Raw genomic sequence first — 25,711 nt, forward strand, 5'->3', positions numbered from 1 at the left:
TTTTCCTGTCTTAGAACTTAATCCTTGTATTTTTGTCCCTCTGCCCATCCTCAGAAATGCGAAGCTAATGCCCAGCAAACTTGATACTCATATGGTGTTATTTTTACGTTAAATTGACCAATAAAGATTTTATGTGTTTAGTGAGCAGTAGAGGTACCAATTCTTAATTTGTGAACTAGTTTAATATTATCTAAACCAGAGTCCATTTCAGGGTGACAGGTATTTTGTTGTTTTTCTTCTCTGCTTCAGCTAATATCCCCCCAAGCTGGGTTTGGTTGCCTAGTTAATGCCATACAGTTAATTCAGGGTTTGTTTTGTTTTTGTTTTTGTTTTTGTTTTGTTTTTGAGACAGAGTCTTACTCTGTTGCCGAGGCTGGAGTACTGTGGTGTGATCTTGGCTCACTGCAACCTCCGCCTCCCAGATTCAAGCAATTCTTCAGTCTCAGCCTCCCGAGTAGCTGGGACTACTGGCATGTACCACCATGCCCAGCTAATTTTTGTATTTTTAATAGAGACGGGATTTCACCATATTGGTCAGGCTGGTCTCGAACCTCTGACCTCAGGTAATCCGCCTGCCTCAGCCTCCCAAAGTGCTGGGATTACAGGTAGAAGCCACCATGCCCAGCCTAATTCAGGATTTTTATTTCATTATCCTTTAATGATATTATTGACAGTTACTTATTTTCAGTATATATTTGAAGCAGTGTGCTACCATAACTTCAACAAAAGGATATTACTGTTGACAAATAGTTATATATAATGCCCCTAATTATATAATGCCCCTAATTTTCACATCCTGGCAGACTATTAAAATTATTTCCTTCATGTGAAGAGTAAGATACAATGACACCCTTATTCTTCAGTCATTAAATACATTTCATTAAATACATCTATTTCATGAAGCTTATATAGGAAATTTCCCTAATGTTTACATGTTTAAATATTCCTAAAATATGTCAACTTAGAACTTTTTTGGGATTTTAAAGGTAGGCAACTAAAGAGGGTACCTTTTTTATGGAAACCTGTAGATCATTGGCTGAGATACCAATATAAGTCCCCTTTTATAATTTGGTATTTGGGTATGGTAAGTGCTGATTGAAGGAGTTAATGTGAAAGGGATGGGAAGATGAGAATTATGAAAACAGTAAATGTTTCAAAGGAAATGGGTTGAACTCAAATGAGACTTGTGTGTTAGCTTGCCGTTTTACCGGGTGATTGGTGTTTGTTAAATGAGTAGATAAATAAAATGGAAGAGGCTATAAAATGAGAAAATGCCTACTTATAGAACAGGCTGAAAAATTTGAAGAAAAGAAAAAAAGCTGGTTTGATTCATCATCACTTAACAGAATTTTTTTCTATACAGACACTGCAGTTTTTTCCAGATGGCTCAGTTCACCAATTCATTCAGTATGTTTCCCATCTTATTATACTCGACATGAAACTTCTGAGTGAAGTAGCAGTTCCACTGTCTTTGTACCATACTCTTCTTTAGGAACTACTTCATTTCTAGGTGTCTCATTTGATCTTCTACCCTGTATAAACTCAGGAATTTTATTGTAATTTTTTTGATGCCAAGATATTTAGGCAGAAGGAATACATGAAGACATGATAATCTATATGTACCTCCTTTTAGAAACCACTTTTGAAATCTGAAATGCCTCCTGTCTTTTATTATTTTATTCATGTAGAATGCACAGATCATTTGTTTCATATAATTAAAATATTGTGGGCCGGGCACAGTGGCTCACGTCTGTAATCCCAGCACTTTGAGAGGCCGAGGCGGGTGGGTCACCTGAGGTCAGGAGTTGGTGAACAGCCTGGCCAATATGGAGAAACCCTGTCTCTACTGAAAAAAAAAAAAAAATTTAGCCGGGTGTGGTGGTGCGCCTGTAGTCTATGGGCAACATAGTGAGACACACACACACACACACACACACACACACACACACACACACCCACCCACCCCAGTCTATGGGCAACATAGTGAGACATACACACACACACACACACACACACACCCCATAGTGTGAGACACACACACACACCTGCACCATCTCTTAAAGAAAAAAGAAAGTTGCTATTATTTCTCCGTACTTGCTCTGCCCTATTTCCTTTATGATGCTCAATAGCTCTCACCTCTTTCAACTGGCATTTTGAAAATTTTAATCTTGAGTGGTTTGATTTGAGAGAAAGAATGGAGGAAGGCATCTCACTCATATGACTCAGTTTTCTTAGGGGATTAGAAAAGTCCTATCCTCTCCCCACCCCCCAACAGCTTGGAATAATTGGTGGTAGTTATAAAACTGTAAGATTTGGTGTTTATCCTGAGATTTGGCTTAGAACATGGGACCAGGAAGGGAAAGAAATTCTTCAAGAAAGGATCTGCATAGTGTTGGCTTATCATGGAAGCTGCATTTGTAGAATCTTCATAGATTTCATAGGAATTGGTTGGGATATAAAAATGGTGAGGCCTAATCATTATTTTTTGGTACTTTTTTGGTACTTTTTTTTTTTGAGACGGAGTTCACTCTTGTTGCCCAGGCTGGAGTGCAATGGTATGATCTCAGCTCACTGCAACCTCTGCCTCCCGGGTTCAAGCAATTCTCCTCTCTCAGCCTCCTGAGTAGCTGGGATTACAGGAGCATGCCACCACAGCCGGCTGATTTTTGTATTTTTAGTAGAGACGGGGTTTCATCGTATTGGTCAGGCTGGTCTTGAACTCCTGATCTCAGGTGATCCGCCTGCCTTGGCCTCCCAAAGTGCTGATTGGCCCCCCCGCCCAAAGTGCTGGGATTACAGGCGTGAGCCACCACGCCTGGCCTGTACTTTTTATTTAATGGTTTTCTTACTGGAGTAACAGCAACATCACTAAGTTTAGGGCCAAATCCACAAATTAATATCATTTTTCGTTGCTACCATATTTAACATTTAAAATGCTTCACTGAAGCAATTCTTAATACATACTGTTTTTGGATAAACCACCAGGCAGATACCAAAAAATATTAGCATACTATTCTGGTTGTCTTAAGAAAAGAAGAACATTCTTTTTTAGTATTAGTTACACTGTGTATTTCTTCCTTCGGTATAACTGTTGGTTCTTTATACATAAAATTCATATAGTCAGATTTTGCTTGGCTTTTTATGGTTAGCAGTAGATTGGATTATGATTGAGGAAACTGCAAGCCAGTTTATTTTCTTTGATTTAAATCTTCCTTTTCCTTTTAGTCATTGACAGTACAACTCAGTTTCACCTGAGTGTAACATCACTGTTCCTTTTGGCAGAGGATGGTCATTGCTGTTTATTTTGTTTTCTATTTTTTCTCACTTGTAGAAAAAAATCATCCTTTCCCTGTTCTTTTCTCTTTCTACTACTCATCAGCTTGTACTTTACCAATTTCCTAGATAATAGTTTCTGATATGAGGCAACCTCCTAATTTATTTTTCTGGCCACTTAATAATGCTTTCTCTATTTCTCTCTGCCTGCCCAATTTTGTTTTTCTGTTTGATATTATTTCTGCCCTGAGTTCTATAGCATGCCTTCAAGTGTGAATTAGTAAAAGCAGCCAAAATACTTCAATACCTGCAGAATACTTGTTTGAAAAGTACATGACTGCTCATATATGTGCAGTAGCACCATTCTTTCTCTTTGAAACTGAGGAGTTAAGGTGATTCCAGGTTCCCTGTGTTACACTTTTCTCTCTTCTAGTATATTTTTAACTACAGAAGTCATTTCTAATTAAAAAGCGATTTCTGGTGCTATCTTATAACAACTTAAGGGCGTTACAGATATTTGGTCTTCAAAGGCAGCTTTGTGTAGCAGTCACTGTATTGTCACATTTAAAAAAAGGTTGTTTGGCTGGGCGCAGTGGCTCATGCCTGTAATCCCAGCACTTTGGGAGGCCAAGGCGGGTGGATCGCCTGAGTTCAGCAGTTTGAGACTTGCTTGGCCAACATGATGAAACCCCATCTCTACTAAAAATATAAAAAATTAGCCAGCATGGTGGCGGGTGTCTGTAATCCCAGCTACTTGGGAGGCTGAGGCAGGAGAAATCGCTTGACTTGGGAGGCGGAGGTTAAAGTGAGCCAAGATCGAGCCATTGCCCTCAGCCTGGGCAACAAGAGCGAAACTCCATCTAATAAATAAATACATACATACATATAAAATTTAGCCGAGCGTGCTGACATGTGTCGGTAATCCCAGCTACTCTGGAGGCGGAGACACGAGTCACTTGAACTGGAGAGGTCGAGGTTGCGCCACTGCACTGCAGCCTGGGTGAGAGAGTGAGATTGTCTCAAAAAAAAAAAAAAAAAAAAGGTTGTGTTTTAAAAGGATATTCTACAGTGCAAATTTTTGCAATATCCCCCTTTATAAACTATGTATCATGTTCACCTTGTATTAGTAATTTGTGTACATATCAGTCTCACTCTAATATGAATACAAATTGCTTACTGGATAGAAATACCTTGGAAATTAAGTTGACTTATATTCTGATCATTTTGTGTACATAGATTAGATGCAAACTAGGACCAGTTTTTAAAAATTTCTAGTCAGTTGCATACCTATACTTTTATAAAGTATGATAGAAATGAAGAGTTGGAAGACTAGGTAGGATACAGCTGCAGGAAGAAAGATGAGCAAGAGCTATAAGATAAATGGTTGCTCTTAGGATGGATTGGGACAAGGTAATGAATGTATCCTAGAGATCTTAAAGAGATTTATTAACTGACTTGATGTGGGAAGAGATTCCCCATTTACGGGCTCAGACCACTTTACTGTGTTAAAAAGTAGGGGATAAATAAAGTAGCAGCCGGTTTTGGGTTTAGGAGGTGAAAAGGCGCTGAATGGAGATAAGTCATTTGGGAGTAAATTGATTTGGAGGTACCTGAGGAATATCAGATATTCATGTACACAGATAGAAATCTGGAGCCAAAAAGAAGAGCTGGAACTAAGATTTTGAACGTCTTCAGTATACAGTGTGTTTTGTCTTGCTTTTTTTTTTTTTGTTGTTGTTGTTGTTAAATTTTTAGAAGACACCGGCTGGTAAACTTCAAAAAAGAAGCCTCTTTTTTGAGTGAAGATCGTTAGGATTTGTTAGCTATTAGCAAGTTATTGGTATGCAGTAGATTCCCTCCTGGAAACAGTTGTAATAACCTTGTATTACAAAGAAAATCAGAACTGAGTTTTGAGGGCTTTGGGAGAACCTCAGTCAGATCATCTTGACCAGGAACATGGCTCACAAGCCCCACCAAAACTTAACCATTTTCAGTTCTGTATCTTATTTTAGAGACCACATTTTTAAAGTAAGTACCATGACATCCTAAGGCATTTCCCTATTCTTACCCATAGACTATTCATTTTAGGAATCAAGTTTGTTGGTTTCAAATTATACTTTTATTTTATTTTGTAATATTAATTTTATTTTTTTGAGATGAAATCTCACTGTGTTGCCCATGCTGGAGTGCAGTGGCGTGATCTTGGGTCACTGCAACCTTGGCTTCCTGGTTCAAGCGATTCTCATGCCTCAGCCACCTGAGGTGTGTGCCACCACACTCTGCTAATTTTTGTATTTTTAGTAGAGACTGGGTTTTGCCATGTTGGCCTGGCTGGTCTCAAACTTTTGGCCTCAAGTGATCTCCCCGCCTTCCCCTCCCGAAGTGCTGAGATTATAGGTGTGAGCCACCATGCCCCACCCTAAATTCATAATTTTAGAAATGTGGCAATCTGTAACAATGAATAAGAAAAAAATGATTTATCTTTGACATGCAACAGTACCTGGCACACCTTTCCTTTTCTCACTTAAATGGTCATTATAACCCTGTTTTATAATGCTCTATAAAAATAACTTCAGTGGTTTCCTCAGCCTGAAGCAACTCATTTCTTACTTTCCTCCTTTATATCTTTTTGGATTCTCTTATGGAGTTGTCTTTTCTGTGTATTCTCAGAGCAGGTTAAAATTTTAAAAATCCTATTAAGGCATTAATTTCAGTGAACATTGTATTCTGTAGGTGAATAGCCATAGAGGCATGCCTGGCATAAGATAAAAGCTGGTAAAAGCTGGTTGCCAGCGTGTCAGTCCTAAAATGCCATGTGTCTACCTTAATTGGAAATAGACAGCAGTATCAACTATACATACCTTGTTTATGTAGTCTGAAATAAAGGTTTCTGGGGCAAGCACATAATTTAAAAACTTCAAAATAGAGTAGTGTGGTTTAACTCTGTATATTAGAATAACTTGTATAAGCTTTTTTCTGGTTTGCAGGTTGTTGCCAACAACCCACTGAATCAGAACATTCTAGATTGGTACTGGAATCCAAACATTGCTCCAAATTAATTACTTATAACTAAATACATAATTTGTCAATTGCAAAAAGTTATCCCGTTGCTTGTTTTCGGGATTGGGAATACAGTTGAAGGGTTTTACAAGTGAAAAGATTCATGAGATAACCAGACTATATACACCTAGAAATAAAACAATTTAAAGGGAAATAAAGTCTTGAAACTCAAGTTTTATGTGTTAATTACATGAATATAGATTTCTCCCCCCCAATAGAAATAAAGTTCGTTGGCTGTATTAGGCAAAATACTCTAACATTATTTTGAAATATTGAACACGTTGAAGGCTTTTAAAACAAAAGGTGACTTTGGTGATAAAGATGTCAACAGAAATGGTAATGAATCAAACCTTGCGTTAAATTGGACCAGAAGTGCTCCATAAAAAGGAAATCTCTATAACATTAAAAAAAAAAAGTCATAAGTAAATCTTCTTGCTTGGAAACTAATTTTCTGTAGACTGCTTTCCGCCTTCAGGTTTGTATATAGTCTTTGAACTGCAGAGGCCTCTTCTGCATAATAATTATTTCACACAGCAGTAGCCAGTTTCAGCACTGCAGTGTTTCAGTGAGAGGCACAGATGTTTCCTAGCTGCCTCTGTTGGTTGCAGGGAAGGATGCTGGATATTTTACCATGATATTTTCAGGTTTGTGGGCTGGTTATCATAATTGATAGTCCTTTATACTGGTGTATATGTTAATAGGTACATCTATTTTGCATCTGGTTTAGGTCCTGGAAATGAGGCTTTGTGGTCATGTTATCCCCACCCCGGTTCTTCATCTCTCTTAAGAGTGCTGAATGGTGTATCAGTGTTTTTCTTCATGTAGAATGGTGTTAGTTTCTTATGAACACTTAGTAATTATTCTGTAAGTTCTTTCATTCTCATAGTGGATGTTTTTGAATGTGTATTCATTTGTGGGTTTTTTTTGTTTTTGTTTTTTGAAACAGATTCTCGTTTTTTCCCCCACAGGCGCCCGCCACCATGCCGGCTAATTTTTGTATTTTTAGTAGAGATGGGGTTTTACCATGTTGGCCAGGCTGGTCTCGAACTCCTAACCTTAGGTGATCTGCCTGCCTCGGCCTCCCAAAGTGCTGGGATTACAAGCGTGAGCTACTGTGCCCAACCAATGTGTATTCTCTTGCTGAGTAATTTTCCTATGTTTGGAAATGTTTGGTATTTCATAGTGTTGTGGGTTTGAAATAGTGCATCAGTAACTTAATTGCTGCTTTTAAGATTGTTTAATAATTACACAAAGCATGGTCAAGAAATACTCCTGCCAGGTTTCATTGCAGAATCTTGAATTACTGATAGATGAAATGTAGGCTAGGCTTTTTGAATTCTACATCTCTATTCTTCCTTGTGGGGTTTCAGCGAAATAATAAAACTAAAATATTGCCATATTGAAGGCTGTTTCTTCTCATTTCAGTTTGTATCCTTTGATGGCTCAGTTAGGAATCTTATCTAAATATTAATTTATGCTTACAGGACAAATTAGACTTAGAGATGTAGTACAGTCTGAAAATGTGTGACTACTCTTCTGCTCTTTTTGTCTAGAGGAAGGCAATTGATTATAAAGCATGCTTTGCTTTCATAGTACTCAAACGTTTTAAAATAGTCTGTTTTCTATTGCTGTGGTAGCACACTAAACGGATGTTTGAAGACGTAGTCTGCTTAGTAGGCCAAGGGAAAATAAAAGCAGTTTTCAAAGTGTTCAAATGTTAGAATTTTTTCATTCAGTCAACCATGGCAAATGATTTTTCACTTTTGTTTTGTTGACCATTGCATCCCTAGTGTCTGCATTGTCCTTAGGGCATTATAGGCTCTTGATAAATACTTGTTAGATAAATTAAACATTTAACATTTAAGGGTCACAGTCATTTGTTAGTAATTTACCCATTCAGAAGATGTAATCAGCTTTAAGTTTTAAGAATACTACAAGTGTTGGCTGGCCTAATTATGCATGCACATCAGAGACTTTTTTTTTTGAGATGGAATCTCTGTCGCCCAGGTTGGAGTGGAGTAGCACGCTCTCGGCTCACTGCAATCTCCGCCTCCCGGGTTCAAGGAATTCTCCTGCCTCAGCCTCCTGAGCAGCTGGGACTACAGGCGCTCACCACCATGAACGGCTAATTTTTTATTTTTAGTAGAGATGGGGTTTCAGCATATTGGTCAGGCTGGTCTTGAACTCCTGACCTCAGGTGATCCACCCACCTCGGCCTCCCAAAGTGCTGGGATTACAGGCGTGAGCCACCGTGCCTGGCCAAGAGACATTCTTGAATGAATACATTAATAATAGCCAGTGCTCATACCAAATGATGTTTTCTAATTTTTCCTTCCTTGTGACTTTTGGGTAGCCAACATCAGTAACTCTTTAGATTTTTGGATTGTAGATAGGAATGAATTTATTGTGGTCATTTTTTTAATGCTTTCCACTTTGTTAATTACTTTTAATGCTAAAAATTTGTAGAGGCTCAGAAAATTTGAATATACATTTGTAGAAATGTTATTTAGAAGAGTTTAAAGAGATTTACTCATCTTTAACTTAGATTTTATACCAACTCTGTTACTTGTTTGTCTTAATTTATCTACCTTGTTTAATGTTGATACACTAGATATTAAATGTCACCCAGTGTTCTTGATAATATGCATTCCTAAAAATTAGTGTTATGCATTGATGTTAATGTGCTTATATGATATTATTACAAGTGGATACTATATTAGTGGTTAAATTGTTGACTGGAAAATTTTACAAATTCTATACATATATTGTCACATTGTAAAAGGACGGTTATATTTGGTAGATGAACTTGGACACAGGCTATTTTAAAAGGCACTTAAATACAGTGATTATTGAAAGATCAGTAAAGAGGGAAAGTTTTACCCTCTATGACAATTCTCATAGTAATTTTTTTGTTTCAGAAGTCCATGTCTCATTTTGAGATAAGCAGTGGTGTTCTGACAATACCATCAGACTTCTACTTGGATTTTTAAAACTAATGATATGTTCTCTATTTAAACAGTTGTATAACACTTCCTGTTTACTTGATTTAAAACTCTTCACCTTTTTCATATAAATAAAAGTATAGATAGGATAACTTGATAAAATTAATTCTTCTTCAAATTCTCTATTCTCAGCTTTCTCAAGAAAATAACCCCACAGCATGTCAGTTGTCAGCAGTAAATGTTCAAAGTATTTCTAGTTAGTAGGCTAGTGTATTTTATTTGCACAGCATGTATTTATTATTATTTTAGACCTTACATACCTGAAAAGTATCTTAAGATGCTTTTATGTGACTCTAAATTGAGTGCATTAACTTTCTCACTCTCCTCTTGCAGCATTTTCAGTTAGCTTTGGTTGACTGTAATCCCTGCACTTTGTCCAATGCTGAAAGTAAGTATTATTAAGTACTGTAGTTTTCTACATGTATTCAGATCACTTCATGGCAAATAAAAATAATGTTAGTGATAAATTCTGTGCAATTTTTTCTTTTAGAATTGTTTAATGTAACTGTATTGGTTGCCATGGCTACTTACACAAATGGAACCTGCAAGACCAGATATTGTGAACAGCCTGTGTCTAAAATAGATAGGCCAGTGAAGTGAGTTGTTGAATTAAAAGTATCTTCACTAATGAACAAGATTGATTTTTTTCTGTTGTGTATTATATTGCAGATGACTTGGTAGGATTAAAAACAGATTTTGCTGGTCTTTGGGGAAACATCTGAGTATATAAAGATTCTTATCTGATAGCTTACTGATTCCTACTGTGTGGGATAAAAATTACTGGTAATTATGAAGACATTTGTGACTTTTATGATAGTTTTATGTATCATTTAGAAAGTTTGAGTTGACATTTTTCAATTAATTAGAAAAGAATGCATTTATGAAGCATGTTCTAACGAAGTATTTTTTTCCAAACAATTATTTTCTACTTCTATGTAAGTGTCTTTTCAAAAGCAGACTGGGTTGATTATATGTTTATCGATATGCATTTAGGTGTATTTACTTAATATACGCTAGAGTATCCAGTAAAAAGGTTTAAAAATATTCACTGATGCTGAATTTCTTAAAAAACCTCTTACTTGAAAAATAAATTATTATTATTATTATTATTATTATTACTGTTTTGAGACAGAGCCTCGCTCTGTCGCCCAGGCTGGAGTGCAGTGGCGTGATTTCAGCTCACTGCAAGCTCCAACTCCCCGGGGTTCACACCATTCTCCTGCCTCAGCCTCCCATGTAGCTGGACTACAGGCGCTTGCCACCACACCCAGCGAATTTTTTGTATTTTTAGTAGACACGGGGTTTCACCATGTTAGCCAGGATAGTCTCCGTCTCCTGACCTCGTGATCCACCCACCTCGATAGTCTCCGTCTCCTGACCTCGTGATCCACCCACCTCGACCTCCCAAAGTGCTGGGATTACAGGCGTGAGCCACCGCACCCGGCCGAAAAATAAAATTTTTAATTGGTATAAGAAAAATCGAGCAATTAATGACAGTTTCAGTCCTACAAAGGATTCGTGTTTTAAAAAGTCAGTATTTTGCTTTAAGTTACTTTTTTGTTTTTGTTTTTTGTTTCATTTTGAGACGGGGTCTTTCTCTGCCACTTATGCTGGAATGCAGTGGTGCCAGAGTAGCTCAACTGCAGCCTCGAACTCCTGCACTCAAGTCATCTTCCTGCCTTAGCCTCCTGTAAATCACTTAAAAGAGTATAGAGAGATATTAGTGAAAAGTAGTCTTAGTCTTTAGAAATGCCCTAGGAATTTGTTGAATCAGCGAAAACCCTGTAGAATTTTCAGTATAACATGGATTTAGAAGTAGTATGGATTAAATCATCATTTAAGCCAGATGAATTACGTCATACTTTTACTAAAGGTAATTTCCTGTGAAAATTCAAAGGATTTTTATTTTCTTAAATGAAATTCAGTATCCGATACTGATTAGGGTGTTTGTAGAATAAATGGTAGAAAAATAACATGCAGCAATATTTTATAGTTTCTAAGATAAGGTTCGATATGAACAAATTGAGTCATTGGTTTAGTAATTTATGAAGTTTCAATTTATACGTTTTTCTTAATTATATATCCAGGTTGTATAAACCATCTAGAATATATAGATGCTTAAAATTATTTTCAAATTAGTTTATAAGAAAACAACTGATTATCCTTTAATTCATTATGGTCTAGTACCTAAAAGGTAACTTTGGTAAGTCAGTTGAATGATAACTTTTTAGGGATGTCACATAAATATCAAACTAAATATTTTGGTAAATCCTCGTTTTATTCTACTCTGTTTAAATCTCAGTTGTAGATCATTACTCTTGAGAGAAAAATGTCTGCATAGGTAGGATGAGTGCCACATGGCAGAAAACTGCTGAATTTGAAACAGTTTGAACCATCATGAGTGCTACAAGGTGGTTGATCACTCAAATGGGAGAGCATGTTTTCTATTTAGAGACTTTAGGCTATTACAGTTTAGTTGATTTGGATAGTTTACTTTAGACAGTCTACTTGATTACTTGATAACTATGATAATGCCTGATGTCACAATAAATGTAGAGTACCTACTTTGAGCCAGTGTTACTCTTCAACACCAGGCTCCTTATTGTCTTTGTAAAACTTATTTCTCTTTGAATTTTTTATGTCATCACTGATTTGTACTTTGGTTTTAATATTTTTTAATTAAATATTGATTTTACTTTTGTTTGACTTGGGATTCAGGTTTTAAATACTGTGTTTTGAAATGTATAGATTATAAAGGTTTTCTCTATTTGCTTAATGTTGCCATTTTGAACTTTGTAAAACATATTCACTTGCTATAGATTTAATGCTAATTTTAATAATTACATTGACAGAAATTTCATTTGATAATGACCAACAATGAATACATGTGGTTTCTTATCATGATTATGTTCTTTCGTGTGTTTGTTTGTATGGTCTATTTTAGTAAAAGCAAATAAAAGTTATGTTTTTCTATTACTTAAATCTATATAGTGTAGACTGTGATAATGTTTGATGTTTTGTTATTCTTACTTAATTTGCCCCAAATTCTGCTGTACTATTACTGATTTTTTATTTTGCCTCATCCTTTGCAGTTCAATTTCACATTGCCCACTTATATGAAACCCAGGTAAGTATTTTAACTTACTCTATTTAAAACAAAAGCAAACAAAAATCATCACTGCTATCATGCTTTACTGAAATCAGAAATGTACAGATAATTTAATGGAGTTCTGGGCATTACTTCTTAGGTAAATTTTGTATTTTATACTCATTAAATGTGATCAAGATGCTGCTTAGTAAAACAGTTATTCCAAGGAGTGTTTGCTGTGTACAAATAAATTCCATTTAATATTTTCCTTTAAACTTGATCCATTTGCGGCTGGGCGCGGTAGCTCACGCCTGTAATCTCACTGCTTCAGGAAGCCGAGGCGGGCAGATCACTTGAGGCCAGGAGTTTGAGACCAGCCTGGCCAACATGATGAAACCTCATCTTTACTAAAAATATAAAAAATTAGCGGGGCATGGTGGCAAGTGCCGGTTATCCCAGCTACTTGGGAGGCTGAGACACAAGAATTGCTTCAACCTGGGAGATGGAGGTTGCAGCAAGCTGAGATCTTGCCACTGCACTCCAGCCTGGGCAACAGAGTGAGACTCTGTCTCAAGAAAAAAAGAAACAACTGAACTTGATGTAGATCATTTGCAAGCTCAAATGGCTATATTTAAGATTTATCTTATTCTTGATGCCAAATACCTTGCTTTTCAGAATGTTTATAGATGGTTGTTGTAATGCATTGTTTTTTTAAAAAATTCTTTTGCTTTTTCTTAAGACTGAAGTAACTCTTCTATGTGTCATTATTGGAAAAGCATCAAGAGTCACCTCCAGATGTCCTTGCCATTAATTTCATGGCTCCTTTACTTTAAAAAACTTTTAAATTTTAGAACATCTTGGTTTTGTGTGTGTTGATTAATATACAGTCAAGACTGATACATCTTGATTTTGCTTAGTTGTATGATAAAAGTATAACACATTCGGTGGGGGGTGTTGGAGGCAAGGGGAGGGAGAGCATTAGGACAAACACCTAATGCATGTGGGAAAAACCTAGATGATGGGGTTGATAGGTGTAGCAAACCACCATGGTACATGTGTGTATACCTATGTAACAAAGCTGCACAGTCTGCACATGTATCCCAGAGCTTAAAGTAAAATAAATAAAAATATAACACATTCATTTTAGGCAGTGGTATGGAAAATCAGGAATAAATTTGCATGAGACTCAAAATTAGGTCATCATAGTTTACATAAATTATTTTATTTTATTTTATTTTATTTTTTGAGACGAAGTCTTGCTCTGTCACCCAGGCTGGAGTGTAGTGGCGTGATCTTGGCTCACTGCAACCTCCACCTCCCAGGTCCAAGCAGTTCTCCTGCCTCAGCCTCCCGAGTATCTGGGATTACAGGTGCCCACCACCACGCCCAGCTAATTTTGTGTATTTTTAGTAGAGACGGGGTTTCACCATGTTGGCCAGGCTGGTCTCGAACTCCCGACCTCAGGTGATCCACCTGCCTCGACCTCCCAAAGTGCTGGGATTACAGGCGTGAGCCACCGCGCCCAGCCGACATAAATTTTTTACAGCTTTTTAGGAAACAAATACTGTTGTTGTTTTTTTTAATGCCTACATAAATTATAAGGTCTGTTTTGATGTTTTGGCCCAAGTATTACAATAAGGCATATATGTGCCATGCAGAGTTCATACCCACCAGATACAAGATCCTGCTACATCCCATTATTTATATTGTTATAAGATGTAATCAGATAGTTTGAGATCATTTATGTTGGTGGTTCCCAGACCCAGCTCTGTGGCAGAATTATCTGGGAAGCTTTATAAATCAGAGCTGTCATGGGGAGCTTTAAAAAATTAGCATCAGATTTCTGGGTACCTCAACCCCCCCAACCCCCCTCTGCCTCCCCATCCCCCCTCTGCCTCCCCATCCCCACTCTGCCCCCCCATCCCCCCTCTGCCCCATACTCTAGTTTTTCTAGTTCTCTCTGAGATCACTGGTCTGTCATTAGCTAAAGAAGCAGAAGTTTTTTTAACCTTTATTTTTAATGAGTATTTTTGCTGGAGATGGAATTCTGTTTATCTGACTGCTTTGAAATTCACAATACATTGTCTTTTGGCTCTCGTTGTTTCTGATGTGAAGTTGTCTGTTGGTCTTACTGTTTAATCCCGTGAAGGTAGTGTGGGCACAGGGCCCTCCTCCCATTGATTCATTTGATAAATTTTAATACTGATTCAGATTAAACAAAACAAAAGGATAAACTCATGGCAAACAGTACATAATTGTTAGGTGACAGGAGGATGACACTGTAAACATATGAAAGGATTAAAAAAACCCTACTCCAGTGATTATAATATGAATTTTCATTTTCAAGTGAAAAATTAAGAGAAGCAAGATGGCCTGCTTACCTACATATTAAAAGTTAGTTTTTATATAGTTCCACCAATTTTTACCAATGGACCCTATTTATGAATATGGATTTAGGAAATTTAAGTGACATGTATTTAATGGCTACTGCTGGGCAAAAAGTAGTTCAAGGGAAGTTTCTCTACTTCTCTACATAGGAAGAAGTCTTCCCCACTAATAAATGAAGAAGTATCATTTCATAATCCCCGAGGGCCCTCTCCCCACATTACCTTCACAGGATTAAATCCTAAGATCATAATTAAGACTAAAGTTATGGAATACCACTTTACCTAGAATTGTGTTAAAGAAATGTTAGCAAGTACAATGGGTTTGTGGTATTGAGCTTATAATGTTTGGAAGCAAAAACGTCTTGGCCGAGTGTGGTGGCTCATGCCTGTAATCCCAGCACTTTGGGAGGCGAAGGTGGGTGGATCACTTGAGCTCAAGAGTTTGAGACCAGTCTGGGCAACATGGTGAAATCCCATCTCTACCAAAAATACAAAACTTAGTGGGATGTGGTGGTGCACGCCTGTAGTCCCAGCTGCTTGGGAGACTGAGGTGGAAGGATCTCTTGAGCCTGGGAGGTGGAGGTTGCAGTGATCTGAGATCTCACCACTGTGCTCCAGCCTGGGTGACAAAGCGATACCCCATCTCAAACAAAAAGGAAAAACAAAAGAGGTCTTTTGTAGGATTAAAAAAATATATTATTAAATTTAGTAATAGGCATTTGGGTTTAATTTTAATGAGATCTCATCCCCTAACCCTGTATTTTTATCTTTTATGGTCTTATAGACAAGCTGTTAATATTTTATTAGATTAAAAAATAGATTGGCCAGGTGTGGTGGCTCACACCTGTAATCCCAGCGTTTTGGGAGGCCGAGGCAGGTGGATCACTTGAAGCCCAGAGTTCAAGACTAGCCTGGGGAACATGACGAAACCCTGTTTCTACTAAAAATAAAAAAATTAGCTGAGTGTGGTAGCATGTGTCTGTAATCCCAGCTACTTGGGTGGCTGAGGCAGGAGAATCGCTTGAACCTGGGGAGGCAGAGGTTGCAGTGAGCCGAGGTGGCACCACTGCACGCCAGCCTGGATGACAGAGTGAGACTGTTTAAAGGAAGAAAAAAAAATGATTCTCATAGGTTTCTATGTATATTGTCATACCATCTATAAATAAAGATAACTTTGCTTCTCTGTACATGTGCCTCACAATGATGTTTTGATTAACAAAGGATCACATATATGATGGTGGTCCCATAGGATTATAATAGCGTATTTTTACTGTACTTTTTCTGTTTTTTTTAACTGTACCTTTTCTATGTTTACATACTTACCATTGTATTGTAATTGTCTTTAGTATTCTGTATTGTAACATGCTGTACAGGTTTGTAGCCAGAAGCAAGAGGCTATACCTTATAGCTTAGATGTGTAGTAGGCAATGCCATCTAGGTTTGTGTAAGTATACTCTGATGTTTGCACAACGATGAAATTGTTAAGTGATGCATGACTGTATAATGTCATATCTCCAAATATATTGTCAATTATTCTTGAACATTTATATTGATGAATTAATTTACCTTCCCTGTTTTATTAGCTGGGACCTCCAGATCATTTTTTTCTACAGTAATAATAGTATTAACTGGGCTGCTTTTCTTTTTCTTGAGTTTAGTGAAATAATTTGAGCAGTTCACCATCTTAATTCTTATAGCCTTTAAAGTTTCAAGATAGAGGATTTCTCCCTTTCCATCCTGTTACTAAAATGTTAGTTATTTTTGAATAGATAATCCAAAATGAGAAGTTTTGAAAGAATACACAGTGAAGTATCCTCTTCCTTCCACTTCCCCAGGCATCTACTCCCCTCCCTAAAGCCATCAGTGTTACCAGTGGTTTTTAAATCCTTCCAGAGAAACTCAGTGTATATATAAGCAAGTCCACATATGTTTGCATGTATATTTCTTGTATTTAATTTTATTCAAATGATAGCCAATAATGTATGTTCTCTTCTGACCTTGCTTTAAATTTTAACTTAATATTGTGTCTTGGAAATCATTCCATATCAGTATGTGTAGAGCTGCATCATATCCCTTTACATATAGATGTACTGTTAACTAATTTACTCCTCTTTGAGGAATAATTACAAATAATGTTGTTTTGAATAACACTGTTTATAATGTTTCATTTTTAACACTTTTCTGTCAAGCATTAATATATTAACAAAACACTATAGACTTATCTTTGTTATTATACTATATAGCAAAATAATATATAGATAAGTGCTATAATACTTACCTATATTAGACGTCTATAATATAGATAAGTATTTTACACGAATCCAAGAACTCTAAATAAAGAAAAAAATTCCAGCTGATACATAGGTATATGATAAATATGTAGGGTTTATTTCATGAATACATAGGATTTTACCATTTTAACCAATTTTAAGTGTACAACTCACTGACATTAAGTAAATTTGTATTGTTGTGCAGCTGTCACCACCATTCATCACTAAAACTATTTCATCATCTCAAAGTATCCATTAGGTAATAATTCCCCGTTACCACCTTCACTGGTCTCCTAGCAACCACTATTCTACTTTCTGTCTTTGTGAGTTGACCACTCTAGGTATCTCATAAAAGTGGAATCTGCCAGGTGTGGTGTCTCATGCCTGTAATCCCAACACTTTGTGAGGCCGCGGGGTGGATCATTTGAGGCCACAAGTTCAAGACCAGGCTGGCCAACATGGTGAAACTCCGCTTGTACTAAAAATACAAAAATTAGCCGGGCATGGTGGCAAGCGCCTGTAGTCCCAGCTACTCGGGATACTGAGGCAGGAGAATCGCTTGAACCCAGGAGTTGGAGGTTGCAGTGAGCCAAGATCCCGCCACTGCATTCCAGCCTGGGTGACAGAGCAAGACTGTGTCTCAAGAAAAAAAAAAAAAAAAAAAAAAGTGGAATCATACAATATTTGTGCTTCTGCATCTGACTTATTTCACTTAGCATAATGTCTGTATCGTTTGTATATGTTGTAGCCTGTGTCAGAATTCCATTCCTTTTTAAGACTGAATAATATTCCATTGTATGGATACACCACATTTTGTTTATCCATTTCATCTGTTGATGGACACTTGGTTTGCTTCCAGTTTTTGTCTGTTGTGAATAGTGCTGCTTGACTATGGGTGTGTATATAAGTTGTTAGAGTTCTTGCTTTCAGTTCTTTTTGCAATATACCCAGAAGTGGAATTGCTGGATCATGTGGTAATTCTATGTTTAATTTTTTGAGAAACAGTCATACTGTTTTTCCTTTGTGTTTTGAAGCAAGTGTTATATCCGAACCTAATAAAAGACAGTATAATAAGAGAATCAATATACAGATTGGTATCATGATGAATATTGGTGTAAAAATGCTAATAAAATATTAGCAAACAATACCTTATCTCATTAAAAAAAACACAACAATATACTATGACCAAGTGTCATTCATTTCAGGAATGCAAGGTTGACTGAATCTTAGGAAATCTATTGATACTGCAATAATAGAGCTAGAGGTGAAGTCAAATCATTATCACCATAGATTCTGAAAAAATCTTTGATAAATTCAATACCCATTTCTAATAAAAACACTCTTATACATAGGAATTGCAGGTTACTTTCTTATCATGATAAAATACATATGCTTTAGTTTCAAAGTCAGAATTTTACTTAAGGCAAAATTCTAGAGACCTTTTTACTAGAATCAGGAGCAAGGTGAAGATACCTACTATTTCCATTAGTCCTCGGTATTATACTATAGGTATTAGCCAGTGTAGTTAGATAAGAGAGAGCAGTAAGTTATAGGCACAAATTTACATACAGAATTAATAAGCTTCAACAACAGTAGTCAGAACATAACAGGAAAAAATTATATTTAGCGTGTTCAGCAAAGTATATTAAATACTTAGGAATAAACTTAAGAGAGGGACTGTGACTCAGCGGTATAAAGATGTTGATTCTCCTTAGTGTAACAGAAACATCAATACAAAAATACCAACAAACTTTTGTTAGGAGTTAGCTAAGTTGATATGGAAAAACATGCAAAAATTGCTAGGATAAAACAGGGGTGGGAGGATTGTATGGGATATACTAACCCAATAAAACCTGTATAATTAAAAATGTGGTACTGGCATGTGAATAGACAGATCAGCGAAATATCCTAGAAAGCCCAGGAGTAGACCCAAGTACATGTAGAAACTGAGTATATGATAAAGGTATTGTTCTTAAATTCTTAGGGCCTGTAATGTCCATCCCATAAATATAATGTTCTTGACTCTTCCTTTTGTAAATCTATTCTGGCAGTCTCTTTTATTGGTGTTGGTGGTGGTGGTGGTGGTGGTTTGGAGTGTCTAGTTCATTTATACTTAATTTGATTATTGATATGGTTGGATAAAGTTAGCTGTCATTCCTATTGTATCCTTTGTATTGTATTGTTTTGCTCTGGTTGCTTTTAAAAGGTCTTTCTCTTTATATTTGGTTTTCAAAAATTTGACTTCAATGTGCTCAGATTTTTTTTTCTTTATACTAATAGTATTTTAAGTCTGGGGTTTGATATATTTTATCAGTTTTGGAAAATTCTCAGCCATTGATTTGTCAAATATTTTTTCTGCTCCACCGTTTTTCTCTTCTTGGACTCCAATTACATGTATGGTAGACTATATGCTATTGCCTCAAACATCTTAGATGCCTTCTTTTTTTTTTTTTTTTTAATTTTTAACTTTTGTATGTGTGTGTGTGTGTTTTTTTTCCACTTCAGTCTGTATGCTTTCTAGTGACATGTTTTCAAATGCACTGATTTCTTTTTTTTTTTTTTTTTTAATATACTTTCCAATCTGCTATTCAGTCCATATAGTGATTTTCTTTTTTAAATTTCAGATTAACATTTTTTAGTTCTGGAATTTCCTTTTGTTTCTCTTTCTGGAGTATGATTTTTTGTACATTAATTCATTAGGATTATGTTTTTCTTTTTGTCAACATTGTTCAAATATCTGCCTTTTTTTGGGGGGGGGGAGGGGGACAGTATCTGGCTCTGTTGCCCAGGCTGGAGTGCAGTGGTATAATTTCGACTCAACACAACCTCTGCCTCCCAGGTTCAAGCGATTCTTGTGCCTCAGCCTTCCGAGTAGCTGGGACTACAGGCACATGCCACCACACCCAGCCTAAATATCTGCTTTAAAATTATCTACAGGGCTAGGCGCGGTGGCTGTTGCCTGTAATTCCAGCACTTTGAGAGGCCAAGGCTGGCGGATCACCTAAGGTCAGGAGTTCGAGACCAGCCTGGACAACATGGCGAGACCCCCATCTCTACTAAAAATACAAAAAATTAGCCGAACGTGGTGGCACGCCTGTAATCCTAGCTGCTTGGGAGACTGAGGCAGGAGAATTGCTTGAACCCAGGAGGCAGAGGTTGCGGTGAGCCAAGATTGTGCCACTGCACTCCAGCCTGGGCGACACAGTGAGAGTGCGTCTCAAAAAAATAAAAATAAAAAACTACAAATTTCACCATCTGAGTAATTTCACAGTTGGTTTTCATTTTCTTTTCTTTTGAATATAGGTAAAATTTTCCTGATCTTCATAAATTTAATATTTTTTATCCTGCATATCATGAATAATACATTGTAGAGATTGACTATATTTTTCTGAAGATTGATATATTTTTGCTTCATTAGCCAGTCAATTCACACTCTAAACTTTGTCACCCTTGTAATGGCAGCAACTGAAATCTCTTTCTAGTTCTTTTAGGCTGCTCATTATCTGTTCTGTTTATGCATAATTCAGCAGTTAGAGCTTTGGGCAGAGTTTTATGTGTGGAATTTGGTGTTTCCACTCTGTCTCCTGACTGGGATTTCTCCCCTTGCTTCCAACTCTTATGGTAGCCTCAAAATCTGTCCTATGATTCTTCAGGGTAGTAAGACTGCCATTTCTATTTGAGTTCTAGCCAGCCAAGTACCAGTTGAAGCCTGCCTTCAGGTGAAAATCCAAGAAAAAGGGGGTTACTTATCTAGTGCCATTTCCTTCCTTTAAGTGTGAACTTTTCCTTTGGTTTTGCCTGATTTTGGTTTCTCTCCAGTGCCATCTGGTAGTTGACTTTTATATTTTATCCAGAATGTGAAGCTGTGTGTGGAATGCCACTCCAAATATTGTCAGAGGCAAAACTTCTACTCAACACTATTAAAGATAAATTCATGTTACTTTTTTACACATCATTTATAATTCCTATTTAATGTTCTATAAGCATCCATCATATTTTGTTTGCACTTGTCTAGTGGCGTAAACTTAGATTGCCCCCCAACTTCTCCATATTGCAAGCAGTACTGTTCAGAACATTACCTGTGGAAAGGCTTCCTTGGCATACATATTCCAAGAGTAAGATTGCTGAATTGTAGGATATTTGTATTCCTAATTTTTTGAGTAAATCCCCTTCCACCAGGACATGAGTGTTCTCCTTTACTCACATCCCTACAATACTTGGAATTACTCAAATTTATGTTTTCCAGTCTTAAAGGTAGAAGATGTTATGTCATTTAAACTTGTATGTTCTGATTTCTAGAGGAGTATAGTTTTTTACATTTTTTTTCACCTTTTATGTGTTGGGTTACTTATGTCCATTGCCTGTTTTTCTGCCTATGCTTTTTGAGTCAGATCTTTGCTCTTCTTTATGATTTGTGTTTTTTTGATCATGTCCAATAAATTCTCTCCCATCTCAGGGAAATGTTCTCCTACATTTTCTTCTCTTTATACTTTTACCTTTCATATTCAGGTCTTTAATGCAGTTGCTGGTTTTGTTTTATATGGTATGAGGTAGAAATCTAACTTCATATTTCCAAATATGATGCTACCATTTTTTCAAGTATGTCATTGTTTTTATTACAGTGCTGGGAGGTATATTTTAACATTTGTTAAGATAATTCAGGAAGGTGGTTTTCCTAAAATTTACGTCAGATCACATTACTTGAAATCATTCAGTGGTTCTCCATTGTTTTAGGATACAATCAGTAGTCTTTAAATAGATTAGGGAGGTCTTTGTGAAGTAATCTTTGCATTTTCTGTCCAGCCTGTTAGTACTCTAAACTTAATATGTGCTCGTTTTTCCTCTGAGAAGTATTATAATGTTACACACAGCACAATATGCTTAATTTGTTTTTTCTGTATATATTTTTCACTACTGTGTAGTCTTAGCAGTTCCTGTTATGTATTAGGTGTTTAACAAATATTTATCAATTGAAGGAATTGAATAACTTGACCCTTATCCTTGGCCTAACTATTTAATTAACTTTTTTAGACCAGATGAGTGTTCGGGGGGAACCAGTTTAGCTGATAAGTAAAAGCTGATTTAATAACTCCGGATTGCTTGGCACGCTGGCTCACACCTGGAATCCCAACACTTTGGGAAGCCAAGGCGGGCGAATCACCTGAGGTTGGGAAACATGGAGAAACCCCGTCTCTACTAAAAATACAAAAGTAGCCTGGCGTGGTGGCGCATGCCTGTAATCCCAGCTACTCGGGAGGCTGAGCAGGAGAATTCACTTGAACCCGGGAGGCGGAGGTTGCAGTGAGCTCAGATTGTGCCATTGCACTCCAACCTGGGCAGCAAGAGCGACACTCCGTCTCAAAAAAACAAACGGAAAAACCCCTGATCATCTCAATGGACAGTTCTCTCAAATCTTCCTTATGATAGTGGTGTGTGTGTGTGTGTGTGTGTGTGTGTGTGTGTGTGTGTGTGTGTGTGTGTGTGTGTGTTTGTAGTTCCTTAATTGTTTCCATCATTAGGATAACCCTGTAGGTAGCAAGATTGGATGTTAGCTCTTGTTTTATTGCTTCAGTTGTTTATTGATGTTGAATCATAGTTTAAGTGACTTGCCTGAGGTTCGTACAGCTAGTTTTGTATTTCTACCTACTTTTTTTTTAAAAAAAATTTGTTTGCTCAGGCAGTTATATACTGGTAATGATACGAATAAAAGCCACTTCAATCCATTGTTCTGCCAAGTATGTTTTACAGGTAATATTTATGAGCCTTTCTTTTGTTAGTTTTTTCCTTTTGTTTTGGGGGAGTTGTCTTAAGGTTTATAACTGTAGCAATAAAGAGTTTTAGTTATATCAGTACTCTTGAGAACTGTGGCTAAATGGTTTCATTTAGACATTTGCCTGTGAAATCCTAAGTCTTGCAAACATTGTTAGGCTGTAACTATCAGAGTTTTGATGTCTTTAAAATTATATTCGTTATAAATATTTTTAAAGGATATTTTATATACACCAGAAACTGTATCTTTAAAACTTAGATTTTTAATTACTTTTGTACTTCTTTAGATTTTGTCTACAGCATTTTTTATATGTGCTTTATTTATTTATTTATTTAGACACGGAGTCTCGCTCTGTTGCCCAGGCTGGAGTGCAGTGGTGCAATCTCTGCTCACCGCAACCTCCGCCTCCCGGGTTCAAGCGATTCTCCTGGCTCAGCTTCCCGAGTAGCTGGGACTGCATGTGCCTGCCACCATGCCTGGGTAATTTTTGTATTTTTAGTAGAGACGTGGCTTCACTGTGTTGGCCAGGCTGGTCTTGAACTCCTGACCTCGTGATTCGCCTGCCTCGGCCTCCCAAAGTGTTGGGATTACAGGCGTGAGCCACCACGCCCGGCCTGACATGTGCTCTATTTATTGAGTTGCTTGGGAGCTCAGTGTTTCTAGGCGGACAGATTATGCACTTGGAGGTAGAATACGTCTCTTGATTCATTAATGTTATTAAATAAAATTGAGACTACTTATGTTATTAAATTTGAGATGATGATATTGGCATTTGGAAAATTCTTAAAAGTCGTATTTTAGTGATACTTTGTTATAGTGAATGTCAGTTTTACTGGTGTTAGGTACTCTGGAACAAGGCTTATTACTCAGCTGTCTAATGTTAAACATTCGATAATGAAATCAGCACTTTTTTCTTTTAGTTTTTAAAAATATGCTAAAACATCAGTATTGTATAATTCTTTATATATGAAGTAGTTCTTTAAAGATTATGTTAATTTTTCTCCAAATCTCTTTTTCTGCTCTTTAGAGGAAATATCATTCTGCAAAAGAAGCTTATGAACAACTTTTGCAGACAGAGAATCTTTCTGCACAAGTAAAAGCAACTGTCTTACAACAGTTAGGTATGTAATAGTATACATTTAGTGTATTATAAATGCTTCTCTTTATGTTTTTTACATGTTGAGTATGGCAAATATGTGGCTCATATATTCTATTCTTTTGCTCAGAGTTGATAAAATTATTCTGAACCCAGCATATTTCTATTCTCTGCCTAGCATTGTCCTTCCCACAGTCTGTCTCAGTATAATTCTTTAGTATAGCTGGTCCTTTTAAATTATCAAAATTACTCCCTAGTATTTAACCCAAGGAGGATTCAATACTTTCTTTGTGCCAGATATATGCTTAAGCACTTAATGAGGTTGTGATTTATCTAATGTCACTCAATGGTTGGTGAGCTTGCTTTCATAGCTTTATCAGTTACAATGACTATAAAGCAATTTATCTAAAAACTGTAGAGCGTCTAACACTGTGAGCATGCAGTTCTATTCCAATGTGTAACATGAGGGAATCTGTTCGTTTGGATGTCATGTGTAGCTGTCACCAAAAAGATAGTGAAAGAACTCCCCAGCCTTTAATTTTGTTGCTTAATTATTGAGTCATGTTTCTTGTTTGTATTTGATATTTGGGTTGTTTTTTCAGTTTTGTTTTTGGTCTGGGAAAATCATTTATTCTAATTTTTAGCCAACATTGTAGCAATATGAATGTTTTCATAATGTAACTATTTTTTATATAGTTTTAAAGTCACTTAAGCTTAGATTTTATCATTTATCTTTAGATAATATATATAAAAATTTAATAATTATAAATCACTGAATAAAAACAAATATTTTGACACTTTTATAACTCTTAAAAGTATAGACAACTCGAGTAAAATCCTGATGGATAAAATTACAGACAAAACTCAGGCTTTATTATGAAGGCAATATTTGTTTTTTCATTTATCAAATACTTTATAGTTTGTTTGCTTATTTATTTTAGACAGAGTCTCGCTCTGTCCCCCAGGCTGGAATATAGTGTCGTGATCATAACTCACTGCAGCCTGAAACTCCTCAGGTCAGGTGATCCTCCCACCTCAGCCTCCCGAGTAGCTAGGGCTACAGGCGCATGCCACCACGCCTGGCTGATTTAAAAATTTCTTTTGTAAAGACAAGGTCTCTCTCTATGTTGCCCAGGGTGGTCTCAAACTCCTGGCATCAAGTGGTCCTTCTGCCTCAGCCTCCCCAAATTCTAGGATTACAGGTGTGAGCCACTGTGCCTGGCTTATAGTTCTTATCTTATATAGGATGTGAATATATGTAGCCAGGGCCAGTGAGGTAGGATTGTGTGTATATTTTTTAATCTGAACTATCATTGATTCTATAGCCTTATATTTATTCCTTGGAAATAAACATTTTGTTAATGGAATGTCTTGAAGATTCTTAATTGGCCCAGTGCTGTGGCTCACGCCTGTAATCCCAGCACTTTGGGAGGCCGTGGCGGGTGAATCACATGGTCAGGAGATCAAGACCATCCTGGCCAACATGGTGAAACCCTGTCTCTACTAAAACTACAAAAATTAGCTTAGCGTGGTGGCACGCGCCTATAGTCCCAGCTACTCAGGAGGCTGAGGCAGGAGAATTGCTTGAATCCGGGAGGCGGAGGTTGCAGTGAGCCAAGATCATGCCACTGTACTCTAGCCTGGCAAAAGAGCGAGACTCTGTCTCAAAAAAAAAAAAAAAAAAAAAAGCCCATTATTTTATTTTTATATGGAATAGTAAATAAGACTTAACATCTTTATATTCTTTGTTTCATAACTTGAAATT

At 36.7% G+C, this 25,711-nt stretch overlaps 1 protein-coding gene across 34 annotated transcripts in view; it reads left to right on the forward strand.

Annotated features, from left to right (window-relative positions):
* Positions 1-25,711, forward strand: part of KDM6A (lysine demethylase 6A) — a 236,173-nt gene that overhangs the window by 150,545 nt on the left and 59,917 nt on the right. For 29 of the 34 annotated variants that reach the window (XR_012429950.1, XR_012429952.1, XR_012429951.1 and 26 more), the window contains 3 exons: positions 9,669-9,723; positions 12,428-12,462; positions 23,878-23,971. Coding sequence is in view for 23 of the 34 variants with exons in the window: in XM_045383349.2 (XP_045239284.1) it covers positions 9,669-9,723; positions 12,428-12,462; positions 23,878-23,971 (184 nt within the window). In the remaining 11 variants the exon portion in view is untranslated. The remainder of the gene's footprint in view (positions 1-9,668; positions 9,724-12,427; positions 12,463-23,877; positions 23,972-25,711) is intronic. The other 5 variants (XM_065538834.2, XM_074029440.1, XM_065538835.2 and 2 more) reach the window with 1 other exon arrangement.

Source organism: Macaca fascicularis, chromosome X (genome assembly GCF_037993035.2).
Source record: "Macaca fascicularis isolate 582-1 chromosome X, T2T-MFA8v1.1".
In the NCBI taxonomy this organism is placed as follows: domain Eukaryota; kingdom Metazoa; phylum Chordata; class Mammalia; order Primates; family Cercopithecidae; genus Macaca; species Macaca fascicularis.